Below are 25,000 nucleotides of genomic sequence, written 5' to 3'. Positions count from 1 at the left end.
GGAAGGACGAGGAGATGTTATGAGCTCATGTCTGACATGGCATTAGGCGCAGGGATGTGGGCGTCGAATGAAGGGATGGTTGGAGGAATAATAATCATACTCATGTTGGAGTCAGGATGGTGGGCAAAGGAGGGCGGGGAGTGGGAGGGAGGCTTAAGTCAACAATAGCAGTGGCGTGACAAGGAGAAAAAGAGCTATGCCGATAGACTTGTCACTTTGGTTGATGATATTTTGCACAATAAATATCTTCATATTTGAATTCAACACTTTCTGCACAACAGAATAGGAAGAAACCCAATTAGCTACGAATTAATTAAGCGCCTTGAATTAAAACCGATTATGAATTTGTCGCTTTTCATCCGGCATTAACTTTGTTTTGGTAGCAGGCACAGCCTGTGTTCGTAAGGAGCGGCACAAATAGATGCTCAATTTGGAATAATGCATGACGACTGCTTGGTGTCATTACGTGGCTCCCGATTCATGTGCGTCAAATTGCCATCTGGAAGTTAATGGGTAGGATGGGGTCGCCCTGAATAGGGGCTATGCTATCGTGACATGGGTTTATGGAACATTATGCAAATTACATGAGAAAAAAGTCAAATTGTTCGATACACAAGATATTGATACTAGTAGGGCTGTGAATCTTTGGGTGTCCCACGATTCGGTTCAATATCAATTCTAGGGGTCACGATTCGACTCAAAATCGATTTTTTTTTTCAATTCAACACGTTTCTCGATTCAAAAACGATTTTTTTCCCGATTCAAAATGATTCTCTGTTCATTCAATACATGGGATTTCAGCAGGATCTACCCCAGTCTGCTGACATGCTAGCAGAGTAGTAGATTTTTGTAAAAAGCTTTTATAATTGTAAAGTACAATGTTTTATCAACTGATTGCAATAATGTACATTTGTTTTAACTATTAAATGAACCAAAAATATGACTTATTTTATCTTTGTGAAAATATTGTGACACTATTGTTCTTTTTTTTTTTTATAAATGTCTAATGATAATGTCAATGAGGGATTTTTAATCACTGCTATGTTGAAATTGTAACTAATATTGATACTGTTGTTGATAATATTCATGTTTGTTTCACTACTTTTGGTTTGTTCTGTGTCGTGTTTGTGTCTCCTCTGTTTATTGCAGTTCTGAGTGTTGCTGGGTCGGGTTTGGATTTGGAATTGGATTGCATTGTTATGGTATTGCTGTGTATTGTTTTGTTGGATTGATTAATAAAAAAAACAATTAAAAAAAATTAAAAAATAATTTAAAAAATCACAAAAAAAAACAGATTTTTAAAAAATGAAAATTGATTCTGAATCGCACAACGTGAGAATCGCGATTCGAATTCGAATCGATTTTTTCCCACACCCCGAGATACTAGCATAAGATTCAAATACGGTTGAAAGCCCTATATTTCTTAAACACGCCTGAAATAGCAAGGGTACACAAAAAACAATACATTTCTTGCAACACAATAATTTAAATACAATTTATTTTATGATCCAAAAAAATCTTGCAATGAGCTTCCATTGAAGAAAAAAGGTTTGACCACCAGATGGCACTATTTTTTTCCATTCAAAGCATGCAGCAACATTTCACACCATTTACTGTTTTCTGCATGTTTTTTTCCCCCCTTAAAAGATTGATAGCACAAATATTAAATTCATACTTAGTATGTAAAATACTTTTTTAAAGTGGAAAGTGATCAGTTTTTGGGGAACATTTGTTTGTATTAAGGACCTTGACTGTCAACTTTTATTTAATCTCTGACAATTTAATCTATCCCAGGGCCTTATAATAATAACCATAATATCAAAATACTCTTTGAAAACTTATTTCATGGAATTTTTTTTGCCTTTTTTTATAGTAAAAAAGTCTGAATACAAAAATAGAACAAGTTTTTGCCCTGAGGATGTTGAGTGTAATAATTATAATAATAATAATAATAATAATAATAATAATAATAATAATAATAATAATAATAAATATTTCAAAAACTTACTTCACTATTTATTTTTTGATTGTTTTTTTTAAATAAAAGACAAACTATATTTAAGAATGGAAAACAATCTATATACATAATATTTCTTATATTTTTGTAAGTGTTTTTGGGAAGACATTTGTGTCCGAAGTACCTTTAAAGGCCTACTGAAATGAATTTTTTTTATTTAAACGGGGATAGCAGATCTATTCTATGTGTCATACTTGATCATTTCGCGATATTGCCATATTTTTGCTGAAAGGATTTAGTATAGAACAACGACGATAAAGATCGCAACTTTTGGTATCTGATAAAAAAAGGCTTGCCCCTACCGGAAGTAGCGTGACGTAGTCAGTTGAACATATACGCAAAGTTCCCTATTGTTTACAATGATGGCCGCATGAAGTGAGAGAGATTCGGACCGAGAAAGCGACAATTTCCCCATTAATTTGAGCGAGGATGAAAGATTTGTGGATGAGTAAAGTGCAAGTGAAGGACTAGTGGGGAGTTGAAGCTATTCAGATAGGGAAGATGCTGTGAGAGGCAGGTGGGACCTGATATTCAGCTGGGAATGACTACAACAGTAAATAAACACAAGACATATATATACTCTATTAGCCACAACACAACCAGGCTTATATTTAATATGCCACAAATTAATCCTGCATAAAAACACCTACGTGTTTGTTATGCTAGCTCCTAGCTCCTCTGCTAGCTCCTAGCTCCATAGAACACGCCAATACAATTCAAACACCTGATCAACACACACAATCACTCAGCCCAAAAGACAGTTCACCTAACCCAATGTTCATAAAGCTTATATATTTTTAAAAAGTTACGTACGTGACGCGCACATACGGTCAAGCTATCAAATGTTTAGCAGCCAAGGCTGCATACTCACGGTACCTGGTATTCAGCTGGGAATGACTAAAACAGTAAATAAACACAAGACATATATTTACTCTATTAGCCACAACACAACCAGGCTTATATTTAATATGACACAAATTAATCCTGCATAAAAACACCTACGTCTTTGTTATGCTAACTCCTAGCTCCTATGCTAGCTCCTAGCTCCATAGAACACGCCAATGCAATTCAAACACCTGATCAACACACACAATCACTCAGCCCAAAAGACCGTTCACCTAACCCAAGGTTCATAAAGCTTATATATTTTTAAAAAGTTACGTACATACGCAAAAAAAAAAGTTGCGCACATACGGTCAAGCGATCAAATGTTTAGAAGCCAAAGCTGCATACTCACGGTAGCACGTCTGCGTCTTTGTCATCCAAATCAAAGTAATCCTGGTAAGAGTCTGTGTTGTTCCAGTTCTCTACAGGCGTCTGTGTATCGAAGTCAAAAGTCCTCCTGGTTAGAGTCTCTGTTATCCGAGTTCTTCCATCTTGACTGCATCTTTCGGGAATGTAAACAAAGACGCGCCGGCTGTGTACTGTTGTTGCTGACTTCTTTCGAAAAATACGTCCGTTTCGCACCGACAACTTTCTTCTTTGCTTGCTCAGCTTCTTTCTCCATAATGCAATGAACATAATTGCAACAGATTCACGAACACAGATGTCCAGAATACTGTGGAATTATGAAATGAAAACAGAGCTTTTTCGTATTGGCTTCAATGTGGAAGGCATACCCGTGTTCCCCGGGCTACGTCACGCGCATACGTCATCCTCAGAGGCGTTTCGAACCGGAAGTTTAGCGGCAAATTTAAAATGTCACTTTATAAGTTAACCCGGCCGTATTGGCATGTGTTATAATGTTAAGATTTCATCATTGATATATAAACTATCAGACTGCGTGGTCGGTAGTAGTGGGTTTCAGTAGGCCTTTAAGGGTGAAATCTAACATAAACTCCATGTTCTGACTTCAAAAGAAAGCCATTAGAATTGTAAATTATGCGGATTATTATGACCATACCAATGCTCTGTTTATTAAATTAAAAACATTAAAACTGCATGATCTTCTTGACCTCAACACTGCTATTGTGACGTACAAAGCTCATAACCGCATGCTGCTTCGGTGTCTACAGGAGAGCTTCAAACCCAGGGAGAGTCCCTATGACCTCAGAGGTTCAGCTGTCTTTCAGAAAGCAAACATAAGAACAATCTTAAAAAGTAGATGTGTTTCTGTCAGAGGGGCTCAACTGTGGAACAGCTTGGATGATGCCTTAAAATGTTCCAGTTCCATTCACGCATTTAAAAAAAAACACAAAAAAAACAATGTCTTAGAAAAATATATCGCTCTTGAATCAACAGCAGTAGTTAATACTATGATCAATGTTAATTACAAAACTAAATGTGGGATATCAATAATAATGGAAGTATAAGTGTTTGTATATAGTTCATTATTGGTACAAATGTTTAACCAACACGTGTACAGGGATATTTCACAACTGTTTGTCTATGTCTTTACTGTGTATATATTTGAACAGTGTTTATGTTGTGTACAAGGTGTATTTATGATATGTTGTGTAAAGGACATTTCATTATTCTATGAAACTCATCTTGTATTTGAGATTGTTTATAGGGTTAGGCGAAATAAGTGCTCAACTTCAGCCTAAACCCTTTCGGTCTGTAAAATTGTCAATTTATGAATGGAAAACTGTTTGTTTATTTTGTTGACCACTGACCAAAGAAATAATAAACTCAACTAAACTAAACCTTTGTTTAAAATTTGAAACCTTCGGAAAAAAAACTGCATGAAAAATAATGTTTTTGCCAATCATTTACTTATCTAAGGGCCTTATATCAATAATAATAATATGTAAATACTCTGTTAACAGAGTTAAACGAACGGTACCCAAGAACCTAAACTAACACTGAATGAGGAGCAAACAAATACGCAGCAGGCGGCAGGTAATGTGAAAAGGGAAGAACAAAAAAATTTATTAGCACCTGTGCAGCACATATACAATCAGGGCATGTCACGTGACCAGCAAGTGGCCAATCAGTCATTGAGAGCACAAGAGACAATACGTCAACACTCCCACTAGCTCTCATACTGTTAACATCATCATAAAAATAAAAACATTTGAAACAAAATCAAAAATCACATGTCATAAATCACATGAATTATTCTCCAAACATAAAGCTTGAGAATTTCGACAATTTGCATTTGGTTGCAGGCTTTGTCATTACATCTGCTACCATTTGATCTGTGGGAAGATATTGTAGACATATTTTACCATCATTCACAGCTGATCTGACAAAATGATATTTTATGTCGACATGTTTGCATCGCTGTCTGTTTACAGGATTCTTGGCTAATGCAATTGCACCCTGGTTATCCTCATAAACCTTTGGTGTAGCAGACTGACTCCCATCAATGCCATTTAAAAGTTGGACTAAATACATACATTCTTGTGTAGTTGCAGCTAAGGCCATATATTCTGCCTCACATGTTGACAGTGCAACTGTTGGTTGCTTTTTGGTCTTCCATGAAACCAAAGGACCATTTTCACACAAGCTTATACAATATCCAGTTGTACTCCTTCTATCAGTGGCGTCAGTCGCCCAATCGGCATCACTGTAAGCATGTAGACTCAAACCATTTTCACAATATTTGTAACACAAAACTTTGTCTGTTGTACCTTTTAGATATCTCAGCACATGTTTCACAGTAACCCACTGTTCCTCTGTTGGATTACTAAAGTATTGTGACAATTTGCTTACTACAAAGCTTAAATCTGGTCTTGTACATGTACTCAGGTAGATCAAACTTCCTACTACTTCTCTGTACAATTTTACATCTGACAAGAGCTCAGAATGGCTGTAATTTAGCTTTGGTTCACAAGGTGTCGCTCTAGGTTTGCAATTCACCATGTCAAACTTTTCAAGCAATTTTACTGAATATTTTTTCTGTGACATTTTCACACATGCATCACTCTGGCTAAAATCAATACCCAGAAAATGTTTCAGATGACCTAAATCTCTCATGTGGAATCTTGCTTTAAGCATTTCTTTTACATTCATCACTGCATTTTCATCACTGGCAGCAATGATCAAGTCATCAACCCATATTATCAGAATCACTTTTTCATTGTCAGTTTCTCTGATGTAAACACAATGGTCTGTCAGGTTTTGTACAAAGTTGTTGTCAGATAAATAGTCATGTAATAACTTGTTCCAGTTCCTGCCTGACTGTTTCAAACCATATAGTGACTTCTCTAACCGATACACCTGTTTGGTACTAGAGTGCTCTTTATAACCCTCAGGTTGTTCAATATAGATTTCGCAATCTATTGGAGCATGCAGATACGCTGTTTTAACGTCCATCTGATGTAAAAAATCAAAATTCATTGTGAAGCATCGGTGAGCCACCGAGATAAAACGGCGTGTCTTAGTTTTAGTAGTAGGCTACTACTACTAGCACCATGGCTTGTAGAGATGGAGGTACTGGTGGTGGTCGATGGTATCGACTCGTCTTTGACGGAGACGAAAAGAACTATGAATTATGGGAGACCAAATTTTTAGGCCACCTTCGCCTACAGAAACTAAGAGACACAATCTTGACACCGCCAGCAGAAGGAGCAACAGCAGCTGTCTGCACTGCATATGTCCACAAACACTTAGGTAACTCGCTCTCTATGAGCATACACCTAGCCATGTCAAATAAGGTTCGCCAACTGCGTTCAGCAGTACCGTTTTGATGCGGCGAGTACGGTGCCGACGTCTCATGTCGGATTCTATTAGTACGAAGCAGTGTTTGGTAATTCTTACCAGTGAATTCCGTACCCATATCAGACCTAATACATCTGACCTTCCCATAAGGGGCTACGTCTGCTAAGAACTTTTCAGTTGCTTGGACTGTGTCACTCTTATTTTTAAGAAAATAAGTAAACATTGCACTGGAATAATCATCCGTAAAACATAATGCATATTTATGCCCATCCTTAGACTCTGTGGCTATTGGTCCTGCTAAATCAGTGTGTACCAAATCTAGAGGAGCTTTGGCCCTCATATCAGGCTTCCTGTTTCTAGTTTGGACAAACTTGCCTTGTGTACAGACATCACATTGTAATGTTGACTTGTCTACTTTACCTTTAATAGTCATACCAGAAACAACATTTTGTAATTGTTCTACATCTGCATAATTACAGTGACCTAGGATCTCATGCCATGTCTGTAAATCATTACATCCCATACACTGGTCATCACATTCATTTTTCTCCACTGTGTGTAAATAGTACAATCTATTGTGTTCATGGATATAGAATTGTGTACCGTTTCTGTGTTGTAGGACGTCTTCACCCTCCTTGAAGATGACGGTTGCTCCGCTGGCAGTAGCTGCTTTCACAGAAAAGATGTCCTGCGGGTATGAAGGCACAAATAGTGCATCTTTCAGCACTGTGCGTCGGTGGCGTCCTGCGCTGTCCACCAAATACACCTCTGCATCTCCTCTGCGCTCGGCGACCCCTTTGCTCCTGGTTCCATCGGCCAGCTCCACACAGTGAGTTTCTGCCTGGAACCCGTCGTCAAAGGATTTGAACCTTGACACGTCGGTGATGATGTGAGAAGTGGCTCCTGTGTCCACCATCAGACCTTTTCCTCTGACACCAGATCCGCGTCGGATGTCTCTGCGTCCACTTTGGATGTCTCCGCGTCGGATGTCTCTGCGTCCACTTTGGATGTCTCTGCGTCGGATGTCTCCGCGTCCACTTTGGATGTCTCTGCGTCGGATGTCTCCGCGTCCACTTTGGATGTCTCTGCGTCGGATGTCTCCGCGTCCTCGCTGGATGTCTCCGCGTCGGATGTCTCCGGCAACGAACGCGTAGTCATTGTCCTCCACTGCCTCGGAGACCCCTCGGGCGTTGTCTCGCCTCTGTCTCCGTCTGCAGGTTGCGTCACGGTGTGTGTTGCTCCTACAGTGGCTGCACCACTGTGTTTGTTCACATGAGGTGGATTTGTGACCTCGTTGGCCACACCTGAAGCAAACAATATTGTCCACACTCCCCGTCCAGCGAGTCCCACTAGCACTGGCCGTAGCAGGTTTGCCCCTCGGCTGAACTCGGGCCTTCATGACGTTGTCCTCTGATGCAGTCGTGCCGCGTAGTTTCTCTGTATCCTCATAGCTGCGGAGTTTTGTCTTGAATTCTGCAAACGAGAGTGTCCTCTCACTCTGCGTAACGTGGATTGAGAACGGTTTGTATGATTCTGGTAATCCCTTCAAAACCATAGCTATTAAAAGCCCATCACTCAAAACCTCTTCCGCGTTTCTCAATGCAGTAATTGCAGTCTCTGCACGTATCATATATTCAGTCACACTTTCACTGCTCAACTTTTGCAGTGAAGTAAGTTCAGTATACAAACTGATTACACGTGGCTTCCCTTTACCTGCGTAGTATCCCCTCAGGATTTTCAACGCCTCGCGCCCATTGTCTGCTGCCTCCCTCATTACAAGGGACAGACTCTTATCGTCGAGGAATTGTATGAGCTCCGCGTAGGCTTCACCATTCTTTTCTGCATCTGCAGCGCGGACAGCAGCCGTTGCTCCTTCTGCTGGCGGTGTCAAGATTGTGTCTCTTAGTTTCTGTAGGCGAAGGTGGCCTAAAAATTTGGTCTCCCATAATTCATAGTTCTTTTCGTCTCCGTCAAAGACGAGTCGATACCATCGACCACCACCAGTACCTCCATCTCTACAAGCCATGGTGCTAGTAGTAGTAGCCTACTACTAAAACTAAGACACGCCGTTTTATCTCGGTGGCTCACCGGTAAAATAAATATCCTCTTGGGTAAACTCGAGCTGGGCCCATAACCTGTTAACAGAGTTAAACGAACGGTACCCAAGAACCTAAACTAACACTGAATGAGGAGCAAACAAATACGCAGCAGGCGGCAGGTAATGTGAAAAGGGAAGAACAAAAAAATTTATTAGCACCTGTGCAGCACATATACAATCAGGGCATGTCACGTGACCAGCAAGTGGCCAATCAGTCATTGAGAGCACAAGAGACAATACGTCAACATACTCCTTTAAAACGGATTTAATGAGTTGTTTTTGTTTTTTTAGTAAAAAGACAAAAAATCCTGAAAGTGTTGAAACCCAGTACATTTATGTGGTATTGTGGTATTTAAAAAAAAAATGCAATACATAATATTTATATTAGTTTTTGAGAAACATTTTTGGTCTTAAGGACCTTTTATTTAAAAGCTGACACTATGGTAAATAAAACACATAAAAACAATGTTGACCTATCTTTTTTTAATTAAAAAATTAAAACTGAAAACCTTTAAAGCAGGGCTATTTAACTGACAGCTAGGGGTCCACATCTGGCCCAAGAAAGACCTGAGTAAAGAAACTTTTTCAGCAAATTAAATATAATAAAAACAATGAAGTACTACTGTTGTACGTACAGAAGTACTTGGAGCCGTGTAAACAAACATGTTCTTGTCAGCAGCGGCCATTAAAGTGGGCACTTGTGTTTTGCATAACAAGGCTTATTTCTTCTGAAATGTGTAACTCTGACAAAAGAAATAGAGCAATAATTAATGTATACTGCAGAGGATGTGGGTTCTTAAAATAGGAAAACTATTGAGGGAAAAGTTAGCTTTCTGGAAATGTTGTCACCATAACAATTTAGTTGAATAGCCCTGCTTTAAAAAGTCAGCCCCCATAAATATATATTATGTCGAAAAAATTAAATTTTTTACAGCAGTTTTTGGGGAGACGCCATTTTTTTTATCAGTAGGGTCAAACGTGTGAGTGAATTTGGAATACCCTTAAAGTACCAGCAGACTGGAAAAAACAAGTTGCAGCTATATACACATCAGTGTGTGAATGTGTGAATGTGTGTGTGTGAATGTGGAAATAGTGTCAAAGCGCTTTGAGTTCTTTAAAAAAGGTAGAAAAGCGCTATACAAGTACAACCCATTTACCATTGACCATTTACCATATTAAAGCTATTATCATATATATCTGATTTATGACACCAACAGACTTCCAAATTGTGCAAATAAATAGATATGATCAAAATAGTATCAATCTCACAGAGATTCCTGATCCATTTTGAGAGTTAATGAGCAAACAAGTCACGTGATCCGTAACGTAGAAGTAGCAACCACAGATCCCTTCCCATCAACAATAATGCAAATCAAGCAGACTTTGTGAGAGCCAACAACGATTACTTTGTGAAAAAATATCCAGAATCTTATATTTTTGAGCCCGAACACAAAGAGAATGATCAATAAGTTGGGATGCAGCTTTATTGAAACACTACTATAGCAGCAGCAGCATTGCTAAGTGCTAAACATACAAACTAACCATAACAAACCATAATAAAACAATCACTTACTGTACAATTTCCACTCTCGCAGGGATGCCGACTGACGGGACGCTCACATAATCCCGTTTAGATGAAGATTCAATCACAATCCTCTTGAAAGGTTAAAAAAAGTTGCAGCAACTAGCGTCTTTTTTGCATTCTCGGGGGATTTCAAAGTCGACCAGCCTCTCGGACCATGGCCACATTTGTCTACAACCAGGTGAGAGATGCATGAATTATAATCTAGAATTTAATTTTAGCAAATTTGAGACAAAGCAGAAGCAGCCGTCGGCTTATAGTGTGTCAACAACAGCAGCGTAAGATAGCATTAGCTCACTGCTATCGATGCACCACTAAAATAGGCTGTCTGTGTTAGTGCTTATAATAACAATGTCACTCATATTTGGTGAATTTTCAGGTCATGACATGCAAATGAAGTATTGTTGGCAGTTTCTGGATGTTTTTTTAGAGGGTATAATGAGCGCAAAAAAGGACCCTCCATCTGTTGACTCAATTGTTAGCCATTTATTTACGATTTAGAATGCATAAAAAAGCTAAACATATGTGTTCTTGTCTTACATAAGGATTGTAAACAATAAACAGCACATCTCTTTCCAATATGGTCAAAGTGCAGTTACTCCAGTGACGTAGAATCTACGGAAATTGCCAAAGATATTCGGAACACGATATTCAAAATGGCCGACTGAATTTGCGGCATTTTGCGATGTTTGGACGGTATTTTCACATACTTTGCGGATTGTAAATACGCAAAGTATGTGAAAATACCGTCTAAATGTTTTGTAAATACAATTGGATATGGTTTAAGGCAGGGGTATCAAATGTACGGCCACAACAGGTTTTATCCGGTCCGCGGGATGAGTTTGCTAAGTATAAAATTGAGCCAAAATTTTTGAATGAAAGAAACTGTTGTTCTAAATGTGTCCACTAGATGTCACACTATCAATTATTTGTATATTTGTAGATGATGCTACGTATGTAAAAAAAAAACAAAAAAACACATGATGTTAGTGCACCAGCCAAGGTAAATTAGCAAACTACATAAATATCATCCTGTAATTTGATTTTGATATTATTATTTTTTTGTTATCTTGATATATTGAAAATATTGAGAACATTATCATATAATTTATTCAGAAAGTATAAATAACGACAAATAGAATACTATTAACCGCAACATGTAAGTGTAAAAAAAAAACAACATTATGATTTGTACATTTTCAGAATGTGCTAGTTGTATTTTTAAACAAAGAAAACAATCTGAAGTTGTCTTTATTTTTAAGTTAGGGAGTAGATCTTTCTCCATGTGGCCCCCGATCTAGAATGAGTTTGACACCCCTGGTTTAATGCATACAATAAAACACAATTAAGCATATGAAGACAACTTGTTTGTTCCCCCTACTCGTACTTTAAGTTAAAGACACGTGCATTTTGGTCTAATTGCCTGCCCTTTTTGATGTTTACATTCTTAATTATTCCCTGATGTTCCCCTACAAACCCAACAGTGATACTGTCAAACGTTGCAGCAGTTCATTGACAATGTAGTTCACCAGAACTGTGGCTTAATGCTCTTTCTTTGTCACCCAAGGATAGATTTTGCTTTGATTTAAAGAAACGGTCTCTGAGCTTTGAGTCAGTGTGTGTTGATAAAGCTTGTGTACAAGGGCTAAACAGGAGTGGGCTGCGAGGGTCTGGCCTCTACCTCGTTGCTGTCAACACCAATCATGTCACACCTTGCCAACAGCAAATGAACCAGCCTCTGCACTCTAAAGTCTTCTTCTCTTCGCAGAGTTTTTGGCATACAATTTCCTGATGCTGCATTGGACTATCAACTGCACTGGGAAGCAGGACCCTACTACAAGGTTAAAGCTCAACGTGAATGTTAACCAAAAAAAAAAGAAATTATATTGTTTAGTTTGTCAGCAGTCCTTACCACAAGCAATTCTCAATCATTCCCTTTTTTTTATTTTTTACATTTGACCACAAACAATATTTACACAACAATTAATCTACAGCATAACAGGGATATTCAACCAAATTGTTTTAGGGGCCACATTTACAGAAAGCCAAGGACCGGAGGGGTCAGTCTTCTACCTTCAGTATTTGTCTTATTTTGTATATTCCAGAGAACAAACGTCCTCTACAGCAGACATTTGATTCCGGTCTTTTTATTTTTTCAGAGTTACAGGAGCGCTCCGGTTTTTTTAAGGACCTTCTGCAAAAAAGCTAGTCAAAGGTCATCTCTATGACAGCGCTCTAATGTTTTTAGGAATACTAATACGCTAACCTTTAAATAGACCCCCCTTTTAGACCAGTTGATCTGCCGTCTCTTTTCTGCTCTGCCCCCCTCTCCTGCGTGGAGAGGTTATTAGGTGACCACAGATGAGGCGCTAGCTGTTCAAAGTCAGGACCTGGGGTGGACCACTCACCTGTGCATCAGTTGGGGACGTCTCTGTGCTACTGACCTGTCTCCACTCAAGATGATCCCCTGCTGGCCCCAATATGGACTGGACTCTCACACTATTAACTTGATCCACTCGACATCTATTGCACCGATCACCCATGGGGGGGTCCCCACATCTGCGGTCCCCTCTAAGGTTTCTCATTGTATCCCATTGGGTTGAGTTTTTTCTTGCCCTGATGTGGGATCTGAGCCGAGGATGTCGTTGTGGCTTGTGCAGCCATTTGAGACACTTGTGATTAAGGGTTATATAAATAAACTTTGATTGATTGATTGATGAAGAATCTGCTACAAAAATGTGAGCCCCTTAAGTATTTTTAACTGAACTTGAATAGCCCAAATGATAAAAAAGAGAGGACCTAAGGAACACCACTAGTATTACTAAAGACGTTAAACAATTGACTACTGACCTCAGCTGTCATGACCAAGTTACAGCAACACCATAGTTACATAAATCACATTACCAAAAATAAATACATTCCAAAAAGAGGAGGACTTAGAGTGCCTTGAGGAATGCCTCACTTATCACAAGCTTGGACTCCAGTGTTTTATGTTTGCTAGCAAGGTTGAAATGTCAATGCAAGGATCTGTGAATGTGTCTGGTAACTGGTCCAAGTTCCTCTTTGCAACAGGAGCATTCTACTGTTTTTTAGAAATGTGCCGCAAAAATGTCTGTCTACCAAGTTTTGAACTGAACTCGGGGGCCAATATGATGTCATAACGGGGCGCCGGGCCGTCAGTTGAATAGGCCTGAAGTATAACCTCTGAGGTAGAATATTAGTTAATGTACCCAAATATAGGACAACTCTGAATTAGGGGTTTCCTGATAAAACTTTTTCACTTCCAATATGATACGACTATTGGTGCCTTGAGCATTGGCCGGTACCAATATTAACCCAATATGATATCATCAAAATTCACTGTACATATTTTTATTAGTTTTGTAGTATGAATGATTAGAAAAGGTTTGATTAGGTGAAATCACTCAGAGAAAAATTGTTGGTATTGAAAAACACTAACTTTACTGCAGGTTTATGCTTTTAAAGTGGAGTGTTAATTTTATTTTTTGGCGACGCAGATTGGTCTCAAAATTCATTGAATGAAGCTCATGACGCAGTAAGTTGAATAGAGTTCCGGACACGTTTGTTACTGGATATGTTCTTTTCCTACTTTACTTCTGCCTTGGAGACATTGGTGTCTGTAAGTAATATACTACATTATTTTATACTTGTTTATATTGACACGTGATGTTTTAGACTGCAATATTGTTCAATTAAGGACACATAGGGGGCCTGATTGTCTAAGATCCAAATAACAGCGTTAATAAATCACATTGCGTGTGCTGAATGATTATAGTTGCATTTTCTTCTCCGGTATTGTGGGTCTTCCGGAGATCAGCACATTTTCTGCATATTCATGAAGTCAGACACGCTAAATGGATTGCGCTCCTTATTCTGCTCACTTAGGAGACACAATCCTGAGTAGATCGGCTTTTTTGCACATTTGCACATGTTTTTGTACACGCAAACCCTGTAGTAGATCAGGCCCTCATTACGTATATATTGCTTGTGTGCTATTGTGTGCTTAGCTGTTGTGTAGCTGCTAGCTCCTAGTAGCCTGTAGCCTATCATGTTTACCTTTTGTAAATAACTTCACTAAGAGACAAGAAAAGATCAAACTTGTGTTCTTATTGGAGAACGTATAGATGTTAAACTGTCTAACCAGCTTTGCGCAAGTAAACACGCTGCAGGACTGCTTGTATCGGAGCTAGTGTTGTGCGATACCAGTGATTTTATTTCCGATCCGATACCAAGTAAAATTCAGGATGGTATTGGCGATACTGATCCGATAAAGATACATTGTGTACATATACACGCCAAAACGTGTCTGCTAAAATGTAAAAAGTTTAATTCTATCTAAAAAGAAAAAAAAAAAATGTAAGAAAGAAAAAATAACATTGGAATGTAATGAGAAAAAGCTGAAATTTTTCAACTATACATCCATTTTCCACCGCGTGTCCCTCTTTGGGTCGCTGGGGGTGCTGGAGCCTATCCCAGCTGCACTAATAATAACACATATATTTAGTCACCTCACCTCTAACACAATGTTTTGTCTTTAAGTATACATAATATCTGTTTTTAGCAATTTAAGAAAAATATCAAAATATTCCCTCTATTCTTGACGTTTTTAGTATGTCGGCCTTGGTGGAAAAAGTTTAGACACCCCAAATCTAAACAATAGAAGCTCTCAAAATAAACATTAAAAACACTTAAAATATAAACAAAGTTTAGTTAGTTATTTAAAAAATAAAATAACACTAACTTATGAATTAATTTGGAAAATTACAACCATAATAAACACCTTTAAGTGTGAACATTAATATTTTCATACAGGCAGAATTTTGGACACAATAGGTTATTCAGTTACACAATCAGATTTTTTTATATTTTTATTCTATTCTTACATGGGAAAAAACAACAGTAAAAATGTAAGAAAAAAGAACAAAAAAATCGGTGTGTAATGACAAAAAGCTGAAATGTTCTAACTAATAACTAATAATAATACACTTAGTCACCAATAACCCAAAGCTGACACAATATCTGTTTGCAGCATTTAAAAACAAATATATATCAATATGGCACCCGTATACTTTGACTTGGTGGAAAATGTTTGGACAATCTTGAACTGAAGTATCAAAAGTATCTATTTTGATTAGAGAATCGATATCAAACCATAAAGATCTGGTATAAGCCGTATCGATATTTATATATCGATCACTATATCGGACATTTTAGATGCAAGCCAATATCATCCGATAATAGTTTTTTTGCTGCTATTGGATCGATATTCGATATCGATAGTAGATTGGGACACCCCAACCCTATATGTAAAACGATCATCATTTATTTTTTTTAAACTATGTATTCAGTAGGAGTGAATATACTGTATAACAGAGTATGTCTTAGCTGCTAGACAGTTGATTGATTGATTTTTAAATTAATCAGCATCAACTCTTTCTCTGTTGTTCAACAGGAAGAAAAACTCGCTTGGAGACAAATCATCCAGTTCCATCTTTAATACAAGACAATTTGTTGTATTTAGACTGTTTTCGAGTGTAAAGGTCATTTATTACAGCATGTAACATAGTGCCATGCATTGTAGTAGTTAGATTTATTTAACGGGGGATACTTACTTGTCATTTTAGAGGGAAAAGAGGACGACTTATAAACCTGCAACCAAGCTAATTTTTTAAAATTTGGCTTTAAAGCAATAAAAAACTAACTAAGCTTTTAGTGTTTGTTCCAAATCCAATTTTATTACATGTCTCTTTCCCATAACTCTTCTCTTTATCCATCTCTTCTGAAGAGGCTAATTAAGCGACGGAATAAAAGTTGATCAATTGCCTTCAAATATTTTAATCAATTAGCCGAGGCTTTAATGATTTTCAGTGGGGAATATATAGTGTCTGGTCGTAAAAAGACCAAATAGAAGAGCAGTTACAAGAGGTGCTTTTTCCTTCCATTAATTTAAATAGAGGTCGATAATGTAACAGCCAACGTCTCAGTCGGATTTTGTGCAAATGACTTTTTAACTCCTTTATCAAAAGCATAAAACCCCATGAGCTCGCTGATGGGGTACATATTGATTAAACATTCAGTTTACAGGAACTCCTGTACAACTCACAATGGAAAAAACTGTTGTGTTGATGCAAAACTGAACCAACAAGATAAAATTCAAACTTGGCATCAGAAGGGAGCATAAATCATCTGACAACAATGAGGTGCTTTGAGGGTAGCGTTCCTCTGTGTCCTCGTGCCATCCCGAACAACGTGCCCGAAGAGACTCCCAAAATCCTTTGCTGTGACTGAGGGAGGCGAGGTTGCTATATAATCCACCAAGCCCACCAAAAAGCTGTAGTAATCAAATGCCATCGGAGGAAACAGTAAATAACATCTTGTTGTCAGATGGAATACTAGATACCACAGACACAATTATGACTTTAACTCAACTGGAACACGGCAGAAATGAACGACGGAGACATTTTATTTTCCCAGAATTTACTTTTAGGATAATATATGCACTTTTTTAAAATTGTTTATTTATTTATTATTTTTTTATACTCCAACAAAACAATACACAACAATGACATAATAATGCAATTCCAATTCCAAAACCAAACCCGACCCAGCAACATTCAGAATAGCAATAAACAGAGCCATTGAGAGGACACACAAACATGACACAAAACAATCCAAAAGCAGTCAAACAAAAATGAATATTATCAACAACAGTATCAATATGAATAACAACTCCAACATAGCAGTGATTAGAAATCCCTCATTGACATTATCATTACAGCCATTTATAATAAATAAAAAACATTTTAAAAAATTAACAATAGTGTTAAAGTGGCTTACACTTGCATCGCATCTCATAAACTTGACAACACATTGTGTCCAATATTTTCCACAAAGATAAAATAGGTCATATTTTTGGTTCATTTAATAGTTAAAACAAATTTAAATAATGGATCCCATATTCCAATATATGACTCCTTATTATCTAAACTAAATGCAGTTTTTTCTACTGATATCATTTCCATAGCTTGTGTGTACCAGTCAGTATGAGTTGGACTATCAACATCTATCCATTTTTTTAATATTACCCTTTTTGTCATTATGCATATTGAAAGAAATGCATTTTTACTCTATGATGACATGTTACTAAATTGATGCAGATCACCAAGAATACATGTTTGCAGTGTCATTGGGATGTTTATATTAAGGAATATGATTGCCTCTTTTGTTGTTTTCAACCATAACTCTTTTATTCTCTGACATTCCCACAATAAATGAACAAAAGTTCCATCAGCTGCTTGCTATCTACTACACACATTTTAAACAGCTGAGAAGATGTAAAATACATGCCATATATGCACTTTGAAGTGGGATAATTTAACACATTTAAAAAAACGTTTTACCATGAATAAACACTTAAGGTATACATGTTAGTAGGATGACTGTATCATAGCAGAATAGCGCACTATCAGGCTAACGAAGGGACTATTCAACTTGTGGCCCCTGTGTAAAACTTAAAAACAGCAGCACTTGCTTTGTTGCAGTGTTTCCTTAAAAAAAATAGCAGAGCCCGCTTGGTACCTCAACTTAAGCATGCCCCAACTTAAGAGTGTTTTGAGATTAAGCGCTGTCTCTTCGCTAATTGTTATGCTTGAAGTTGCAAAAAAAATATGAGTTTCAAGCATTACCGCAAGGTCCCTGTTAGGGTTGCACAATACCGCGATACTAATGAATCATATTCGGTACTATACCGCCTCTAAAACGTACTGGTCCGCTACCCCCCTTCGACGTCACGTCATGACATTGCTGTTTTTACGAGCAGACGAGCATGTTCGGCAGTGCACAATCACAGAGTACTTACAAACAGACACAGTGTGTAGACAGAAAAGGGAGAACGGACGCATTTTGGCTTGAAAACTAACGATAAAGGTGAAACGCCCTCAGGAAGAGGTGCTTTAAGACATGGCTAGCTAGTTAGCGGCTAAAATCCAGCCGCAGTCGGCAGTGTTTTAGCTACTTCTAAATCACTAATCCTCGCCTCCATGGCGACAAATAAAGTACGTTTCTTACAAGTATCATCCCTGCAAGACGAGGAATAGCTAAACATGTTTCACTACATACCGTAGCTCACCGGAGTCAAAATGTAAACAAACGTCATTGGTACAGGAACGTATCTAGTCGATACTACTATGATTACATCGATATTTTTTAACTTCACAAGATCTTTTTTCGTTTTTTTTTAATTTATATTATGTTTATAAACTCAGGAAATATGTCTCTGGACACGTGAGGACTTTGAATACAACCAATGTATGATCCTGTAACTACTTGGTATCGGATTGATACCCAAATTTGTGGCATCATCCAAAACTAATGTAAAGCATCCAAACAACAGAAGAATAAGTGACTATTACATTTTAACAGAAGTGTAGATAGAACATGTTAAAAGAGAAAGTAAGAAGATATTAACAGTAAATGAAAAAGTAGATTAACAATCAATTTTTACAGCTTGTCCCTCATAATTTTTACAAAATAATATAATGATGAATGACACAATATGTTACTGCATATGTCAGCAGACTAATTATGAGCCTTTGTTTGCTTACTTACTAATAAAAGACAAGTTGTCTTGTATGTTCACAATATTATTTAAGGACAAACTTGCAATAAGAAACATATGTTAAATGTACCCTCAGATTTTTTGTTAAAATAAAGCCAATAATGCAATGTTTTGTGGTCCCCTTTATTTAGAAAAGTATCGAAAAGTACCGAAAAGTATCGAAATACATTTTGCTATCAGTACCAAAATATTGGTATCGGGACAAGACTATTGAAATTGCTTTGTTTTTTTTCCTCAACACTTGAACGCCTTTTTGAGGTCCTTAACATGCACATAAAGTCCCTATAGTTTGCAGGCGCTTCAGGTATGGCAAAATATTTAATCATTTGAGGGTCCTGAAATTTTTGGTGGTGAGTCAGGGCATCAGGAAGGACGTTTCCTTTCAACAGGTTTTGCGACTTACCAATTAACTCCTTGTTCCGGATGTCCAGCGCCATATTTCTGAGCGCGGTGGCCACGGCGCAGACCACCTTATCGTTGTCGATCCGCAGTAACTCCACCAGTATGGGAAGGCCTTTTTCCTTCCGTACGGCAGCCCGGATGTACACCGACCACTGGGAGACGAGACAAGGGAATGTTAGACAATACCAACTGTAACTGACAGTTTTTCAGCTTCATGGCTACTTTCTTTGGTTGCAGAAATAGTCTGCTCCAATCAGTAGGCGTATGGAAACAGCTGCAAGAGGAAACCCAACACTCAAGGGGAGAATATATATACTCGGGGGCAGCATGAGAGGATGAGGTAATACGCTGAATCACAAGTGATGTGCCGTGAGAGGGAGAATTATAAGAACTGGACAGCACTCTGTCCTCCCTCATCATGGCGTACTCAGATGAGCTTCTCAACATCCACGCCTCAAGTAGCGCCGCCCTTGTGGGTCATCTGTAGCGGAATGGACATCGGGAGAAGATGTTCGGCCTTCTGAGATCACTTGAACTTCAACCCATTATTGTGTATCCTGGAGAGCAATCCAGGGAAATATGGCTTCCATCAGCGGTTCACAACTGGTTTAGCTGCTTCCACTTCACTCCTTAAAGACAAGCGTCGGCGCAAATTGGTCATCACTGCCCACAGAGGGAACAATTTCAAGAATGTATTTCTTTTTTTAGTAGTTTTGATGATTTATAGCTAAAAAAAACTCAACTACAGTGTCATGATAATTATTACATTCAAGTTCAAAATTGTAAACCACTGGTTTACGCGCTAAATCAAGGGTGTCCAAAGTGTGGCTTAGGGGCCATTTACGACCCGCAGCTCTTTATTTTTTATTTATCGTAACCGCAGCATATTCGACAAATACCTTTGTTAAAAAAGCAAAAAAACAAAGAGCAAACATGTATAATCTGGCGAGAAAGGGTTGAAATGTTAATGCTAATAACACTAAACTGACATGTATGGAGGGTTTAACGGGAATGAAGTAAATAAATAAATATTGTGTCACAAATTAATTAAAATTCAAAATAAAAAAAAGGGGAAATAAATGATTCACTAATTTAATGTAAAATTACGGTATTTACTTAACTCTTCAATTAATTATTTTCAATCAAAGTTTACTTATATAGCCCTAAATCACAAGTGTCTCAAAGGACTGCACGAGCCACAACGACATCCTCGCCTCAGATCCCACATCAGGGCAAGAAAAAACTCAACCCAATGGGATGACAATGAGAAACCTTGGAGGGGACCGCAGATGTGGGGACCCCACCCCCGTGGGCGACCGGTGCAATGGACGTTGAGTGGATCTAGCATAATAGATCTAGCATAATAGTGTGAGAGTCCAGTCCATAGTGGACTTAAATGTATTTTTCAAAATGTAATTATTTATTTCACAATCAAATTAGTACTTTTATTTTTTAATTAATTATTTTTTATACATGTATTATTAATTATCTTTTAACAAATTATTTCATGGACCTGTGTGGCAGCACTTCAAGAATTTATTTTATCACTTAAACTGAGCTGTCAAACTTAGGACATAGCCAAACACCTGATCACTTTATTTAATATAAACCATCCAAATTTGGACGTTTGGGAATAAATTATGAATTGTTTACGTCCGATTTTCCCCACTCCTACTAGCATGACACCCATAGGGGGTGCAACAAATGTAATTTGCAAGAAAAAAAAAATTAGGGCAAAGCATGTTGTCATTTACACAAGAAGAGAGACTGTCTTTGGACGACGACTAGACGCGAAAATAGAAAGTGTTTGCTAGAGTGCACCTGGTGCCTGCACTCTTCCACGACACCTCTAAAAGACACCTTCCTCTCTTCCGTAGTGTGCCCTTCAATTTTCAATTGAGAAAAACGAACATAAACTCAAGGGAATCTTAGAGGGACCACATCCACATTGCCATCAGCATTTCTAGGCTGGCCATTTGCAACCAACAATGTCACATTTAAAGTTGTGTCATTTCAAAGTCATGTTTGTGTAACAAATATGTCTTCAATTTTCCTCAAGGATATCCAGATATGATACATTCTCATTGGATTGTATGACGCCTCAAGCTGTTGAACCCACACAGGAAGCTTCAAAATTGTTGTTTTTAAAGGAAAGTTAGAACATTTTAATATTTATTAACATTACCTTCCAGCTGCCAGCAGCCAGGTTCTGCAGGGCTCCAGCTGCTCCCTCCAGGGTGTCAGGATTGGAACATTCAGACAGCAAGGTGAGGTAGGGCTTGACGATGGTGGGGTGCCAGAGCATCTGAACCCCTTTGGGGGGATCCACTGTGTCTGGGAAGGGACCAACGCCATCCCACTGGGAGAGAAGGGAGATGATAAAATAGATGTTTCCACAAACAGAATACTAATAGATGAATATGGTGATAATATTTGAGATACAACATATGATAACATTTAGCATAGCTCGGAAATGATGGTACACATTTATGGTTGAGTCTGACGTTACTGTCCAAAAACTGCACCAACACAAACTGATGCCACTTGAAGAGTTGCATCTCTGTCCAAGAAGTGAACTCTGATATGGTTTGGTTCAGTTCATGTGAAGTGGAACAACTCATGGACCAAAGACACGATTCAGTGTTCAAGGGAATAACTAATACATGAGTCGGATTTACCGCCTCACTGCAGTTAGTCTGTCTCGATATGCGTTTGTCCTCAGTGTCCATTTTTAAATTACATTTTTGCTTGGAACGTTCAAATTTGGTCACAAACACGGTCCGGTTAGGTTGCGACTTTGTGCATCATCTTCAATTTTACCTAAAACAATCAATGAAGTATCGTCTACATGTCCACAAATCATAGATTACTTCTTCCCGATCCAAACAAAGTATCTCTAAGGCTATGTCTACACTAAGCCGGATAACCCATTAAACAAATATTTATTTAGCCTAAGCCTCGTTTCAGCCACCCTAAATCAGCGTTTAAGGTCCCACTCCTCAGACATTTTTTTACACGGGTAAGTGCGCCGTCTATTTGTTGAATCTCCGGCTCTTAGCTTTGTATGGACTCATTGATCGTTGACAAACTGAGTTCGGAGAGGAAGTGACGCCAGAAAGATGGAGTTCTTAAACGACCATTATGTGTGTGTGTGTGTGGACACGGATAAGGTTAGGTGGGATTTACCTTGGATAACCTTAGCCGGCTTAGTGTAGAAGGGGCCTAAGTGTCAACACTGCCCAAGTTTCCAGACAATGCAAAGTCTGCAACTCCTGTGGAATTTGTTCTATGTTTACTTAAACTATACATCCATCCATCCATTTTCTACCGCTTGTCCTTTCCGTTGTCGCGGGTGGTGCTAGAGCCTATCTCAGCTGCATTCGGGGGGAAGGCGGTGTACACCCTGGACAAGTCGCCACCTCATCGCAGTTACTAAAACTACTAAGTTTCCATTCACACGGCATATAATGGTGTTCAATTCAAAATTATAGCAAAATCCAATTTTTTTTATGGAGTCGTTGACATGACCAAAATAAATTTCCGACTTCTATGTACAGTAGTACCTCAACTTACAAGGTCAATTGGTTGTAAACATTTGCATCTAAAATTAGGCCCCCCAATTTAAATGAATTGAAATTAATTTAATCTATGCTTGCCTCCCTCCCCAAACAGCACCATTTTAACAAGAAATATATATATATTTTTTACATAAGAAACATTGTTTTAAAATCAATGCAATATAATGTACTACACAAAACTACAGTAGTTGTATTAACCAATGTAGCAATAATGTACAGCATTTACTTGGGGACGCTTGTTTCTCTGTCGTGTAACAATAGGAACTAGGAAATTGTTGTTGATGTTGCACTCTTAGAGTGACGGACCAGAGAGGTCAGAGTTGACAGCAACAGCTGTATGTCTGCATAACACCCAGTGAGCAAGGCTGATGCTCACTCATCCAGTTTGCTGAGTCAGGAGAAAATAACAAACTTAAACAGGTCGAGCAGACTATTCGTCAGCTGCTTCATATTTTCATGGATTAGTGATGTCCGCTGTGTGGACGTTTTTGCGCGTGAACTGGATCCTGCTTTGGAGTGGTGCAGACTGATGGCGCTGCGGTCGAGTTGCGTCGCAGAGTCTGCTTCACACTCGGACTTGTTTTAATGGTCTTCTGATTCGGTGGCACTCACTTTCTCAGTTCCGGTGGTTAGAGGACAGCATTGTGTCGATCTCTGGCTGTGGGCTGTGGACAATCACTACCAGTGGCAAGAATGCACATAACTCAAATTCCCGTATTTTCCGGACTATAGGCGCACTTAAAATATTTTTTTTCTCACAAAACTAGACAGTGCGCCTTATAACCCGGTGCGCCTAATGTAAGGAATACGTTTGGTTGAGCCTACCCACCTCGAAGCAATTTTATTTGGTACAGGGTGTATTGATACGTGTGACCAGCAGATGGCAGTCAAACATAAGAGATAAGTGTTTGATGTGCTTCAACATACGAGTATTATTATGGTGTGTGTCTAAGGTAAGACATATTATCTGGCGTTTTGTTTCGCAATATTATGCAAAATAAACTTTTCTTACCTTCTGGGACCTGCTGATCTGTATTTGGGATCTGCATAAATCGTAAAAAATTGCGCGTATCCGCCGTTAAAGTCCGTGACGACACCGTAGTCGATAAGCTTCTTCTTTTTCTCTATCTTCTTGTTTTGTGGCATTCATCCTCCGCTGTTGCCATTTCTAATATAAAGTAGTGTAAAGTTATTACTTATATCTGTCAGTAAACTCGCCATGAAAGCGCTAAAACATCCCAGTGTAGTGAGTTACACATAATTCACCCAAGGAACTTTAGTTATTAGAGTTCCGGTCAGACGGTTTTTCACGGGACACATTTCCGGTGAGGAGATGCTGCTCCTTTATTGATTGAAGTAAAGTCTGAATGTCATTAAAACAGTTAGCTCCATCTTTTGACACTTCTTCCACTCCCGTCCTTGCACGCTACACCGCTACAACAAAGATGACGGGGAGAAGACGCTGCCGAAGGTGAGCCACGTAAATAAGACCGCCCACAAAACGGTGCATCCGGAAGAGACTGTCAGAAAGCGGCTAGAAGATGATCTGTAAAACATTATCTATGCAACATTTTGACCAAAGAACCACCATTACATGTTATGTAGACCACAAGGAAGTGTTTTCAATTTAGAAAAAAACTCCTTTGATGCGCCCTATAATCCGGTATGCCTTATATATGAAATAAATAAATAAAATAGACCATTCATCAGCAGTGCGCCTTATAATCCGGTGCACCCTATGGTCCGGAAAATACGGTAAGCTCGGAACTTAAAGCATACTGTAACTAAAAGCAGAGAGACCGCTCATATCCTAAAGTACTCGTGAGTTGAGGTACCAATTTATGCCTAACGTGAACGGAATGCATCGGTGAAGTAATGCAAAAGCACGCAAAACATGACGTCACATGTGTTTAAGTAAATATGGCCCAGATTTGTGTCGGTGTCAGTCCTGGCACATTTAGGGTAATTTTAAGAAGTTTGTGCAACCGTAGCCAACTTTTGTTATTTCACGTATGAGATTAAGGAAGGGGTAACGAATTTTAGCCGTTGTAGTTTGTGGTGCACTTGTTGCAATGTCTGT

At 38.4% G+C, this 25,000-nt stretch overlaps 1 protein-coding gene across 5 annotated transcripts in view; it reads right to left on the bottom strand.

The window, feature by feature from the left end:
* ctnnd2a (catenin (cadherin-associated protein), delta 2a) overlaps positions 1-25,000 on the bottom strand; it is a 726,237-nt gene that overhangs the window by 85,606 nt on the left and 615,631 nt on the right. For all 5 annotated transcript variants that reach the window (XM_062021144.1, XM_062021148.1, XM_062021145.1 and 2 more), the window contains exons 18-19: positions 21,528-21,701; positions 19,344-19,494 (exon numbers count right to left, since the gene is read on the bottom strand). In XM_062021144.1, coding sequence (XP_061877128.1) covers positions 19,344-19,494; positions 21,528-21,701 — 325 coding nt within the window. The remainder of the gene's footprint in view (positions 1-19,343; positions 19,495-21,527; positions 21,702-25,000) is intronic.

This window comes from Entelurus aequoreus, linkage group LG15, assembly GCF_033978785.1.
Source record: "Entelurus aequoreus isolate RoL-2023_Sb linkage group LG15, RoL_Eaeq_v1.1, whole genome shotgun sequence".
NCBI lineage: Eukaryota > Metazoa > Chordata > Actinopteri > Syngnathiformes > Syngnathidae > Entelurus > Entelurus aequoreus.
The sequence above is the reverse complement of the archived record's forward strand: the minus strand, read 5'-3'. Positions and strand labels throughout refer to the sequence as shown.